The following is a 12,017-nucleotide window of genomic DNA, read 5'->3' as shown; positions in this document are numbered from 1 at the left end:
ATAACTGGAGGGAAAAAAGAGCCTGCCATCCCTCCAGATAGCAGCGTCTCGGAGGCAAAGTATGATTTGTCGTCTGTGAAAAGTGTTTGTGTTTGACAGCTTTTCACAGGAAACTTGTCAGAGTGATAATTTAATGAGTACAGATTGCTTGCAACACAGCTGTAAAACGTGCTTTTACAGTGCTGTAAAATAAGCAACCGAGGCCTTTGTGTGTTTGCTTTGTTTGAGAACAAGTCAACTTCTAATACAAATGAAAGGTGGTCATTTATTTTACCCAGCAAACAGTCAAGACGTAAGAGAGGGACCTGCCATTTTTCTTCTTGTAGTGGCAGGGTTAATGCTGGGTTACGTTGTTGTTTGCTAATCAGCTTGTTTCTGTGAAGGGGAGAATTAATATCTAATTAGATGTAGGGAGTTACTAGTCAGATTAGCGTTTAAGTCAAAAAAAGGACTTTTGGCCTTTCTTCTCTTTGTTGCAGATGTCTGTGCCCATGGTTTGCACAGAGGAAATCTTAATATTCTTTCCTGTGGCTTAGCTGATTTCTCGATGGAGAGACAGAAACTGAGGATGCAGATTTATAGTATGCCAACAGCTAGAGTATCTGTATATCTATATCATTTAATCTTTGCTGCTGGCCAGGTTAAGAGTGCTGTGCATTGTGTGGAGGAAGATGTTGCCATGCACATCCCACTGCTGTGTCCATCCCTGCTGCCGTGCTCGGCACCCCTCATCCCCACTCCGGGAGCTTTGAGGTGCCAGCGAGGCCACCCATGGGCCAAGCCCCTGGCCCCAGTCACCAGGGCATCCCATCCAGCGCGGTTTGGTGATGCAGGCGCGTGCTGCCGGGGAAGCTTAGCTGGGTGGGAGGGTGGGTGCTGACTCTGCTGTGGGCATGCAGCCTCCTCTCTCCTATTCCCCTTCTTATTTGGAAAGTGGCACGAGAATGGGGTGTTTTCTGCCTATGGAAATGCTGACTGGCGCTCAAGCCAGAGACAACAGCTTTGTACATATGTGGTGCCTCCTTCAGCAGTGTTTTGTTGGAGTTTTAGAAGTGGCTGCTTTTGGTGGAAAGGTTTCATTTCCTTTATTTTGGGCAAGGAAAAGCTTCTGGCTGGAAAACTGCAGGTGCACAGGTATTTGCTGCTAATTAGATTGGGTTTTTTTTTTCAGGATAATTAATGAACATACCTGGTTCTAACCCACATGAAAAATTGCTAAGAGATTAAGTGCTTTAAAACCTGGATACAATTTATTCAACTTCCACTTTGGAGTGTAACCAATGAAATGAGTTTGGGCAGGAGAATAAATTGGTTATGGTAATATGGATATATTACTTGAGATAACTTTCCTGGCTTAAAACATTGCTTTGGGTTCCTTTTGATGGTTGGGACTGTGAGTGATTTCCCATCAATATAATTTCAAAATCTTATTCTTTTTGAAGAGTTTGCTGATGCATCTGCCAGCTCTTGTGCCTGGCACAAAAGTATTTAAATAAACAACTTATTTGGTGGTACTAAAAGGTCTGAGCAAAGGAAGGAAGTGAGCCTTCAAAATGATTAAGTGTATTAGAAATTAATATACACCAAGCTAATCTCTATAGTATAAACTCAACAGAAAAAAGTCTTCCTGGAGAGGAAATGCCAGTCATGGGAACGAAAGTGGAGGTTCCTGCTGATATTGGACAGAAGACGTGTTGGGTGTTTGAAATCAATCTCTTCTTCCCTGGATCATTTCTCTTGTGCTCCTAAGAGGCTGCATTATATACAGCCATGTCAGGCACTGAGCCCCATGACTTTGTTCGTCAGGAACTCGAAGAATGTTTCAGTTTTTCCAGAAAATGTTTTCTGTGTTAGGCTTTGTTTGTACTGGAGCACTTTGAAGACGAAGATCTGAACTTCAGCATACTTTTAATACGTTTTAACAAGGTTTAAATTCACACTGGGCCAAAATATTTCCCCCCCTTCCTTCTAACAACTTCTGGCTCTAAACATTACTCCTTTGAGGATTAAAAAAAAAACCACAGAGGCATGTTTTATTAAAAAATATTTATTGAATATGAGTCACAGAAAAACAGAGGTCAGAATCCTCAATTGCTGGTGGCATGCATAAAATAATCCTCTTCCTCGCCTGTGCTGTGCATGGCAGTGGAGAGGCTGCGCCCGCTCCCCGGGGTGCTGGGGTGCTCCGCGGGGTCGGAGCACACGGGCAGCAGCCTGGCATGAGCACCACCCGCACGTGGTGGTTTGTCCCGGTGGCACTTACCCCTGCTGTCCCTTGCTCCTTCCCAAGGCAACGTAGTGTGGAGTTTTGTTCCAGAATGGCCCAAATACATTTGGTTTAATGGACCCCTCCCCTATTTTATATTTTATTTTAACTTGTCTACACCAAATCTCCGAGGCAGAGGCTTTGTGGTGGGGTAGTCTTTGCTTAGACCTGTGTCCCAAGGCTTTGGTGGCACTGTCTTGGCGGGGGATATTATTTAAACTGACCTGGCAGATGCATCTGACATGCCAGACATCATCAGGTCAGCTTCTTGTCAGCTTCAGAGATGCCTGTGGCACTGCCAGGATGTAGTGATGGCACTTTGGCAGTGGCCGTTCTCCAGCACTGGGCTGTCTGGTACTCTCAGAGGGTGAACTGAAGTGGGGATTTACTTCTAAAAAGTGATGAAACCCAAGGGTCCTCCCCTCCATCCTTTGTCAACGGAAACATTTCTTGTCATTCTTGTGCCATGTGATTAGCCCTTGAATTTTGAGCAAATTCTGGCTTAACTGTGGTTTGAAATTTTTTTTTTTTTTTTTTTTTTTTGGTACTGCCACAAATGTCTGAAGCCTGGTCTGCAATCAGGACCAATTAGGTAATTAGAGACAGGCCCTGTCCTGAGAGCTGACAAAGTTGCAAGATGGGAGAAAGAGCCTACAGGTGGATTTTGGAGTTTACTGTTAAAATACAGTAAAAGTTGTGGGTTTTGAGGCTAGTTTAATTTATGATCATTTCAGAAAATGAATTGACAAGAACTGAAAAGAAAGACTCATTTGTGCAAAACATCTGTTTAACAAAAAACCCACATTTTTTTTTTTTTACTTTCTGATAGTCTTGTGCTTTGAAAGGACTTAAGATGGTTGAATGGTAACAAAAGAAACTAGCGCTTTTGTTGGTTGGTTTTGGTTTTTTTTTTTTTTTTTTTTCTTCTCCATTTTGCTGATGTTTGTCATGGTATTCAGATTTGCATCAGAAGAGATTTCACCCATGCAAGTCTTCTGATCTGGAGAGATGTTGGGAAGATTGGTTTATGAAGAGTAATGAAAAATTTTGAGAGATAGAAATTGTTTGAAAATTTTTAGGGAGTTGTTTAACCTTCTATTTCATTTGGTGGGGGATGGTCTCATTGTGCTGAATTTTCCAGTTCATCACTGACAGTGGTTGTAGAAGTGTGGGAATATACAACCCAGTGCCCATGTTTACCATATCTTATCTTCCTCTTTTCTAGAGTTCTTCAAAGAACTTCTTGAAAACGCTGAGAAGTCACTGAATGACATGTTTGTGCGGACGTACGGCCGTTTGTATATGCAGAACTCAGAGCTGTTCAAGGACCTCTTTGTGGAGCTGAAGCGGTACTATGTGGGTGGTAACGTCAACCTGGAGGAGATGCTCAACGAATTCTGGGCACGCTTGCTGGAGCGCATGTTCCGGCTGGTCAACCCCCAGTACCACTTCACGGACGAGTACCTTGAGTGTGTCAGCAAGTACACCGAGCAGCTGAAGCCCTTCGGGGATGTGCCACGGAAGCTCAAGCTACAGGTGACGCGAGCGTTCGTGGCCGCCCGCACCTTCGCGCAGGGCCTCGCTGTTGCAAGGGACGTCGTGAGCAAAGTGTCTGCGGTGAGTTCCGTCTCGGGATTATTCCCACATCCCATGGACCTGTGATGGGTAACATCTTTCCCTGTTGTCTTGACTAGGTACCTAAAGGTGTTGGTGGTTGTTGAGTGTAGGTGGGACCAACCTTCATCTGTGTAGGTTGTGTTGTTGTGTGGTAGAGTCATGTTCTGGAGACACCACCATCCAGTGCTGCAGCCCAGCAGCAGGGACGTTCCCCAGGGTGATGCTGTCCTCCTGTCAGGAAGAAAAATGAGCAGGAAATTAAATACCTTCTGCACTGGAAATAACCGTGTTTGCTTGTGTAATGACCTATCTTCTTCAAATTACAGTGAGTCATGGATGCTATAGGCATCTATTATGGAGCAGCTGATGATTTGCTCCTTGCTTCTAGGCATAGGGAGAGGCTGTTAGGATGAGCAAACAGTACTTTTATGATAACAGTAAGCCAGAGCCGTATGCACAGGGCAGGAGCCAGTTGTACTTAGTGCCACACATGCAGCATGAGTTAGACCTTAAACTTGTATGGTAAAGTCACTTTTTTGGAAGATCAAACAGATGTGATGTGTTGGTCACTTAAATGTTTACCACCCTCTTCTTATAAACCACTTCAGAGTGGTTTAACTGGGGTGACTTTTCTTTTGACGTGAGACTTGTCTTTAATTTTAGCCCGAGTTGTATATGGAACAGGTGTAGTTAATAATCCCCTTAAAGTGATTGTGTAAGATAACAAATATTAGCGATTTCCTTTTAACAAACTCAGCTCATTTCCTGTGGGCTATAGAAGATTTAGTATAATCATTTAATCGGACAGAGAGAGGTTTACTTCCTCTCTACCTGGTTACGGAATAATAAAATACCAGGCTGAAAGGGCAGGCAGTAGTTTGAATCACCCTAAGTGCCAGGAAAAAAAAAAAAAAAAAAAAAAAAAAAAAGAATTAAACCAGAAAAGAATAGCTGTTCAGGTACTCTGAGAAGCAGAACGTAATTCTGAAGGCAGCAAAAGCAGCATTGTTAAGTGAGATAATAATTCAAATTGCTTTGACTTACAGGGATAATATTAAAATACTGTCTCTCTGGAAAGAAAAAAAAATCTGCTTCCATGTTAATTTTTCTTTAAGAGAAATAAGGAAAAACAGCCTGCCATAAGCCTGAATGTGTGCATAGGGCAGAGAATATTAGCAAGGAAAGCGTTACCATACTAATATATCCAGGCTCCAGGACCAAGTTTTAAGTTAGCAGTGGCAGGTTTAAGGTCCTTGGACACTTTGAATCCCCATTTAATAGTCATGACTCTTGTGTGAGATGTGTCTGCGTGCTGCTCACTGAGGTTGAGTGTGGGTGCTCCATGGGTGATATGTGGGGTTCCTCTTAGGAGACCACAAATCCTCCATCCTCAGGGATGCCATCCTGCAGTGGGAAGGAGGTTTGGGAGGGAGGATTGGTGTTGGATGAGGCCAAGCATTGTTTCTCTGTGCCAGGTCACTGACCAAGCCCGCCGATCTCTTGGTTGGGGTTTCAAATTTGGTGGCTCTTGTTTCCAGCTATGTGGCAGATATTATGGTCAAGGAATGGGTTTTTCGCTGCTGGAGAGTGCAGATGAAGTATTTGGGTGGGAGGTCCGTCCGCTAAGCCCCAGTACGGTTTTCAGGAATGTGCAATCACTTGATAGGCAGTAAACGTGCATGGATGAGAGATCGTGTTTATGCTCCATCTGCTCAGAATTCATCAAAACGTCTCCAGCCTTGACACGGGACCGTGGGGGCTATGGTCCCCGCATCTGTTACGAATCAGAGTCGTGAACCCGAGGTGGCGTTGTGATTTCTCTTTCCCTTTTGAAGATCCTAGAGTGTAGAGTTGCCTTCAACTCTAGAATTAATTGCTCGAGTGTGGAAGGTTACCCAGAGACCCACTCAGCTGCAAAAACAGCTCATGTGCTGTGGATGATCACAGTTACTGTACCTTCCGCTTCGGTTTTGCAAACTGCACTGGAAATCCTGCAACAGATTGACTTTTCAAAGTGGTAGCAAAAGTCCCTGCTGCTGAATACCTTAAGCTTTAGCTGCAGCAGTTGGAAGGAATAGTAATCTTTTCTGTAGTGTTTTAATCTAATTCAGTGGAAATCTAACATCACATTTCTGCAAGACACAATGGGAAATTCTATATGCAAGTTTAAAAGCTGATGTTTTTATGCCTGCTGCTCTGTGGTTGTGTTTTGGGGCTTCCCACATTACATATAGATTAGCCCAGCTTTGCTGAGCTCTATATAATGACTCTCTTGATTTTTCTTCCTTACTATTTTTACTCAGGACTTGTAGTGGGATGACTGCTTATACCAGGGATTAACTTGAGGGATAAATCTTCTATTCTTCTTTATGAAAAAATGTCCAAAGTAATGCAACCTAGGTTTACATTTAATGCGTTTTGTAACAAGCAAGTTAAAAATCTTTAATTGAAAATCCTCAGGAGGAGAAATACAAACTACTGCAAGATCCAGCTGCTTTTTACTTTCCCAGGGTGCTATCAGGAGAGCAAAGAGCACTTTACAGTAGAATGGCCTTGATGGCTCTTTAATGATCCTATATATTTTTACATCTTCACTAGGGAGATGCATTTAGAAAGGTATTGTTCTTGCATGAGTTCGGGAGTAAAGGGGGGAAAAAAAAAAAGAGAATATTGAAAAGCTGCAAGTATGCTTGATTTCAGAGCCAGAATGCTAGAAAATTAACTCAGCCTTGGATGGATCAGAAGCTGTGTGCTGCTGCCCGAACACACAAAGGAGAGAAAACTGCATGGATTTGAGAGAAAGCACAGACTTTTTTCAGACTGTGTCTAAAACCCACAGTTTTGATGCCCAAGTCTTCACCCCTCAAAATCCCTCCTTTGGACCCAAAAAGTACAAAATTCTTAAGACCCGACCTGAACAGCAGATCCAAGAAGAAAACCCAGGATACTGTTTCTGCCTGCTAGAGATGTCCTGCATCTGAACTGGGCTGCCAGGGGCTGGGGGCCTCCAGCACTTCCCTCTGTCATCTGCTGATGCCTGGTGCTTTCTCTGACCTTCTTGCCCCCTCCTTCGGGAGATGGAAATCTGCCCATCCCCTAATCACTTGCTACTTAGCCCTGGACAAGCATTAAAATCAGCCAGGTTAAATTGCTGCCAGCAGTGACATTTCCTGCTCCAGCCAGGGGTGGAAAAAGGGAGCAAATACAAGCCAGAGCCCAGAGTGACTGAAAAAGGATGAGAACCTGCAACGGGGCAGTTCTCAAGCTGCAGAGATGTTCCCTTAATTAGTTTATGTGCAATTAAACCTGCAGCCATTTGAGGGTCATGACGCCTTCGAGGGCAAATGCTCAGGGGCTTGTTGAGTGCACGGTCAGTGACCAGTATGGGATGGAGGTCCCCGTTGTGGGGAAGAAAAAGGTGAAGTCAAGGACTGAGCCTCCTGACAGCATTTTGTAGGGTTGGGAGGAGCCTGCTTGACCCAAGGGCTGAGACAGGAGGTCTGGCTGGAGGTCAGCAGTGGAGGGGCATGAAGGACAAAGCATGTAATCACATGACACCAAATCCCTGCGTTTGCATCACCATCTCTCCACAGATATGTGCCCCTTGTAATTACCATTTGAGGATCTAAAACTTTAGTTAGAGAGCGTATGTCCAGTCTTCCTTCATGCAGTCTTTGCTCTTGGTTTGACTTAAGGGAAATGTGACCTTAATCCTCCTTCAGGAAGAAGTTCATGTTCCTGTATCCAAGGAAGCTGGGCAGCCTTCAGGCAAGAGCAAATCCGCCCAGGGAAGTGACAGAAATGAAATGCGTTGCTTGCATATATTGAGAGGTGATGGGGGCCAGATGCTGCTGCTTCATGGGCAACCGAGGATCAGCCAGAATAACCGAAGAGCCCTTTTAGTGTTTCAGAGGGACCTCTCAAGAAGCAGTGCTGTCCAGGCAGCAAGTTGCAAGCCATGGGGCCAGATCAAGGGGTTGCCGTGTACAAGGATGTTGCTTTCCACATGCTAAGGGCAAACATCAATGCAGAAAACAATACCAAGCACTTCTCCACATCAAAGATGACCCTGAGAAGACCTGCCAAGAATGTGGCTGCATCTGCCTCAGCTTCTGCCATTTGAGGGTCTGCGCTAGGCATAGCCTTCAAAGCATGCTCAAGCAGCGATCATCATGGATTTAACGTGCTGAGAGCATGCGTGGATGGAGCTGTGGGTTTGGAGCTGATGGCATCATCCAGGAGTGTTTCAGTCCCGTGGGATTTTTTTTTTCTCATTTTCTCTCTCTTTGCCTCCCCCTATGCCATGGTTCTGCTGCTAATTTTGAAAACAATGTGAGGGATAACTTAAGGAAGTTTTTGGGTGTAACTGCCAAGGTAAATGTTCTTGCTGTTCTGCTCATTAAAGCAAACGGAACACTCCTGATTATCTGCTGTGTTTCTGGGTTGGGGAGAGGCAGGTGCTTTGGAAAACAAGCTTTGTTTAAAAGGCACATTGATCCTGAGGACACCAAGAGCAGGAGATGCTGACCCTGGTGTTGCTTGGTAAGTACTTGGTGGAAGAAGTGCCCACTTGGCACCCTGAGGTCCCCTCTTCCCTGTGTGTTCTGGGGGTGCCAGCGGGGAAGATGGGCGCACGGCGCTCCCCTTTTGACACATTCATGTTAAGACTGAACAGGTCGAGTGACTGGCGGGGGTGATTCTCAGGAGCTCTGCTGTTTCTGGCAATGTCACATCTAGGGGGCTTGAGAAGCAAGCTCTAAGTAGGGAATAGAGCATAAATATACTCTTGAACTTTTCCTTGCACAAGATAAAGCTGCAGCAGACACTGCCATGGGTAGTGAATACCAACGAGGCATGGAGCTGTGTGATTCCCAAGGACTTCTCCTAAATGTGCTCCCTTGTGCAAGACCTCGGAGGCCCAAATCTGTGGTTGAACCAGATGCTTTCTAAATTATTCATGTGCTAGCACCAGGCCAGCAAAATTGGTTAAAGGCATAATTAATTCCAAAACACTTTCATTGGAATTTTTGGGGTGGAGAAGCAAACCGAGAGCTGTCCATGTGATCCTCTGCTTCACAGTGAGCGGAACGTCTGGACCGACATGTGCCAGGATGATGCTCTTGCACAACACCGAGGGAAGGAAAAAACAATGCAAGTAAGGTTATGTTGGACCCCAAAATCAACGACTCTTCACTTATCTAAATTGGCTGCTCACCTGAAGCATCCCACAGGCCTTCAGTCAGCTTCGGAGTTAGTTTTTGAAGTCATGAAATCGTCTTTCTGTGTCACTAAGTTACTCTTTCAGTCTTCCTTATCCAGTATTACACTAATTCAGTTGTTTTTTTAAAGAAGGTAGAGCATAAATCAAAAGTAACTTCACTACGTTTATTTTCAAATCGTTTGATTTTTATGTTTTTTGGTGGCTGTGCTGCTGGCATGACAACGCTGTTGTTGTGCAAGCTTGGAAAATAAAGCCTGAGTTATCAGTGTTATTATAAATAGCTATTAAAGCTGACAGGATTTTAAATGTTGTTATTAACATTCTTAATGTTAACTTGAGGGTAGAGTGAGAGAATAAAATGTGGCTCTGGCTGTCTGGCAGCTGGTGGGAGCTCCTTGCAGGACCCATCCATGGTTGGAGCTCTGTCATCCTTCCTCAGCTATTCCTTGCCTCAGGAAGGACGGGGAAAAGAGAAACCAGTTGCTTCTCTGAACTTTATCTGCTTGCATGGATTGGTTTATCTTGAGTTTTGGTGGCTTTGTGGTATGCTGTTAACAAGGGATTTCACTTTATAGGTGTGTACTTGTTGAAGTTTCTACCAGATGTGGTATCCAGATGCAACTGCCAATGAGTTGAGAAAGGCTAAGGACATAAGGCAAACCATTTCTTATATGAGAGTGTGAAATGGGATGAGTATGACAAGGTACCAAACCCCCCTAGATCTTATTATACCAAGAGCATGTAATTTTTACAAGAACATGATGGTATCTTCACCAGTCAATGTCAGTTGGGGGTGTATCTCAACAAATATTATACGAAACATTTGAATTAAGCCCAGAATTGTTTGCTTTTCACTTAGTTTTTGTGGCTTGTGTGCAAATCTGTATTTTTAAGGAGCAAGTTTGATACAAATGTGAAGGTTGGTGCCAAAACACATCTGTTAGCAGCTTTTAATCTTCACGTTTGACAAAGCATATAGATATGGACAAATTGTAATTTACATGATGAAACCACAGGGTGATGGATTGCTGCAGTGGCGTGGAACGCCATGGAAAGGAAATAAATTTCACAAGATAAAAGAGAGGGGTTGGAGTGCATTTACTTCTATTAGAAGCTTTTACAGGGTATGTGCACTACAGCATACTACTACCTGGGCTCAAATCTACCAGAGTAAATCCTCTTCAGCAAATAAAGCTTTCTTTGGGACTCTGCTTTATTAGAGAGGAGATTATTTGGTTTTGAGGGTCATTCTAGAGTAGAGCTTGAATGAACTTGTGTTGCTTTCCAAGATAAACACAACCCCAGAACAAAGCATATCTGGGTTTACTGTTACATACAATGGTGGTTTAAGAGCTTGCACCTGGCGTGGCAGAGTGAACATTAAAAGCTTGTGAAGAATTGCCAGTGCAACATATGGCACATCCCACTGACAGATCCAGAGTTGGTCTGGACCGGGTACGGGCCCCTTGCCAGGGGTTAAGGTTCCCATTGCAGTGATATGCAGCAGTTAAGCATTTATCACTGTTGTAAGGAGGTGTAATTGCTCATAATGTTCCCCCAAACTCTCTCTTAGAGGTCATCTCTGCTTGTGCCTTCCTGATGCTTTCTGACACCATAAAATGCCAGATCTAGACTGATTAATTTCCCCTTTGTCTTCCTCTTCACTTGCAACTGTACTGCAAACTTAACAGTGTCCCTGTGGGTTATGTCCCTCGCTAGTTAGAGCTCAGCTAGGCAGTCACTGCAGGCTTGGGTTTGTCTTGCCATCACCCTCTGCTCAGCTCTGTGTAAGGCTTAGAGCCGCAAATCTTGAAGGGAAGGAAGCAAAACCCCATTTGCTTTTAAAATCATCCTGGGTCTTTGTTAAAAGGACCTAATCCAAGTGACCACCCCATGTTGTCCGCTGTGGAACGCGGGGAAGTGGCTTCAGTTTCCCCTGCATCTGCTGGAATTTGTAAAGATCAAGCCCTATGAAATATCAAAGCGGGGGAATGCTGCAGGATTGCAGCCACTCGGCACTCGTGGGGCAAGCCAGGAACCTAAGATGGGAAGGCGCCTCCTGGGTCACTGCTGTGCGGGTGACTTGTTTTTTGCAACATGCTGCCATGCAATCCCTTTCATAAAGCTGCAGCTTTCCATGATAAGATTGGGGAAGTCTCCTACTTCTTGTTCTACTTCAAACGCCTCTAGTGCCTGGCTGGTGCTGTCAACATTTTCCTTATTTTCTTCCTGAGGGGGATGCAGAGCACTTCTCTGAGGCCCAGCAGTGCTGGGATGGCCGGTATTTGCTGATAAGCCTCAGGACTAGGCGTGTAGGTCCTGGCACCTACCATCAAGTGACATAGGGATTTTTTTTTTTTTAAATCAGAGAATCTACTAAACTGGGGCATCTTTCAGAGCTCTGTCTCTGGGTGTGAGATGTTATTTAGTTCCCTCTTCCCCTGCCCCGCAACTTTTTTGTTATACAAGGGCTGCACCATCTGGATGGCAGATGATACCTTTACATTTGTCTGTTTTCAGTTTTCTGACTATAAATCATCTGATTTAGCTGGTTTCTGTTGCTTGAGCTCTTCCCAGTGTTTGAACTAGCTCTGCTTTAAAGCCACGCAGTCCCAATAGGGAGCTTTCTGCTGAGGCTCCTGCTCCCGCTGCGCCTTCCAAATATATAGAAATATATATATATATATATATATGTATATATTCTCTGAAGAGTCTGAATCTGATTTCCCCTGCTACTGCAAACAGCTTTTTACATTGAGTCTCCTTTTGCTCAGCCAAACAGGCTCTTTGCGGACAAAAGAGGGGTAAAGATGACAGAAGAGGGGTAAAGTGATGTCTGAATTAACAATGCTGGCCAGCCAAAATTCAGCACTGGGCTCCATCAGCTGCAGAAAATTGTCCTTCTCTCTTTCT

The 12,017-nt window shown here is 44.3% G+C and overlaps 1 protein-coding gene across 1 annotated transcript in view; it reads left to right on the top strand.

Annotated features, from left to right (window-relative positions):
• GPC4 (glypican 4) overlaps positions 1–12,017 on the top strand; it is a 58,738-nt gene that overhangs the window by 31,980 nt on the left and 14,741 nt on the right. Inside the window, exon 3 of the mRNA XM_026848700.1 lies at positions 3,492–3,883. Coding sequence (XP_026704501.1) covers positions 3,492–3,883 — 392 coding nt within the window. The remainder of the gene's footprint in view (positions 1–3,491; positions 3,884–12,017) is intronic.

This window comes from Athene cunicularia (genome assembly GCF_003259725.1).
Source record: "Athene cunicularia isolate RWA chromosome 4 unlocalized genomic scaffold, athCun1 chr4_part3, whole genome shotgun sequence".
Taxonomy (NCBI): domain Eukaryota; kingdom Metazoa; phylum Chordata; class Aves; order Strigiformes; family Strigidae; genus Athene; species Athene cunicularia.
This window is presented reverse-complemented; position numbering and strand designations above follow the sequence as displayed.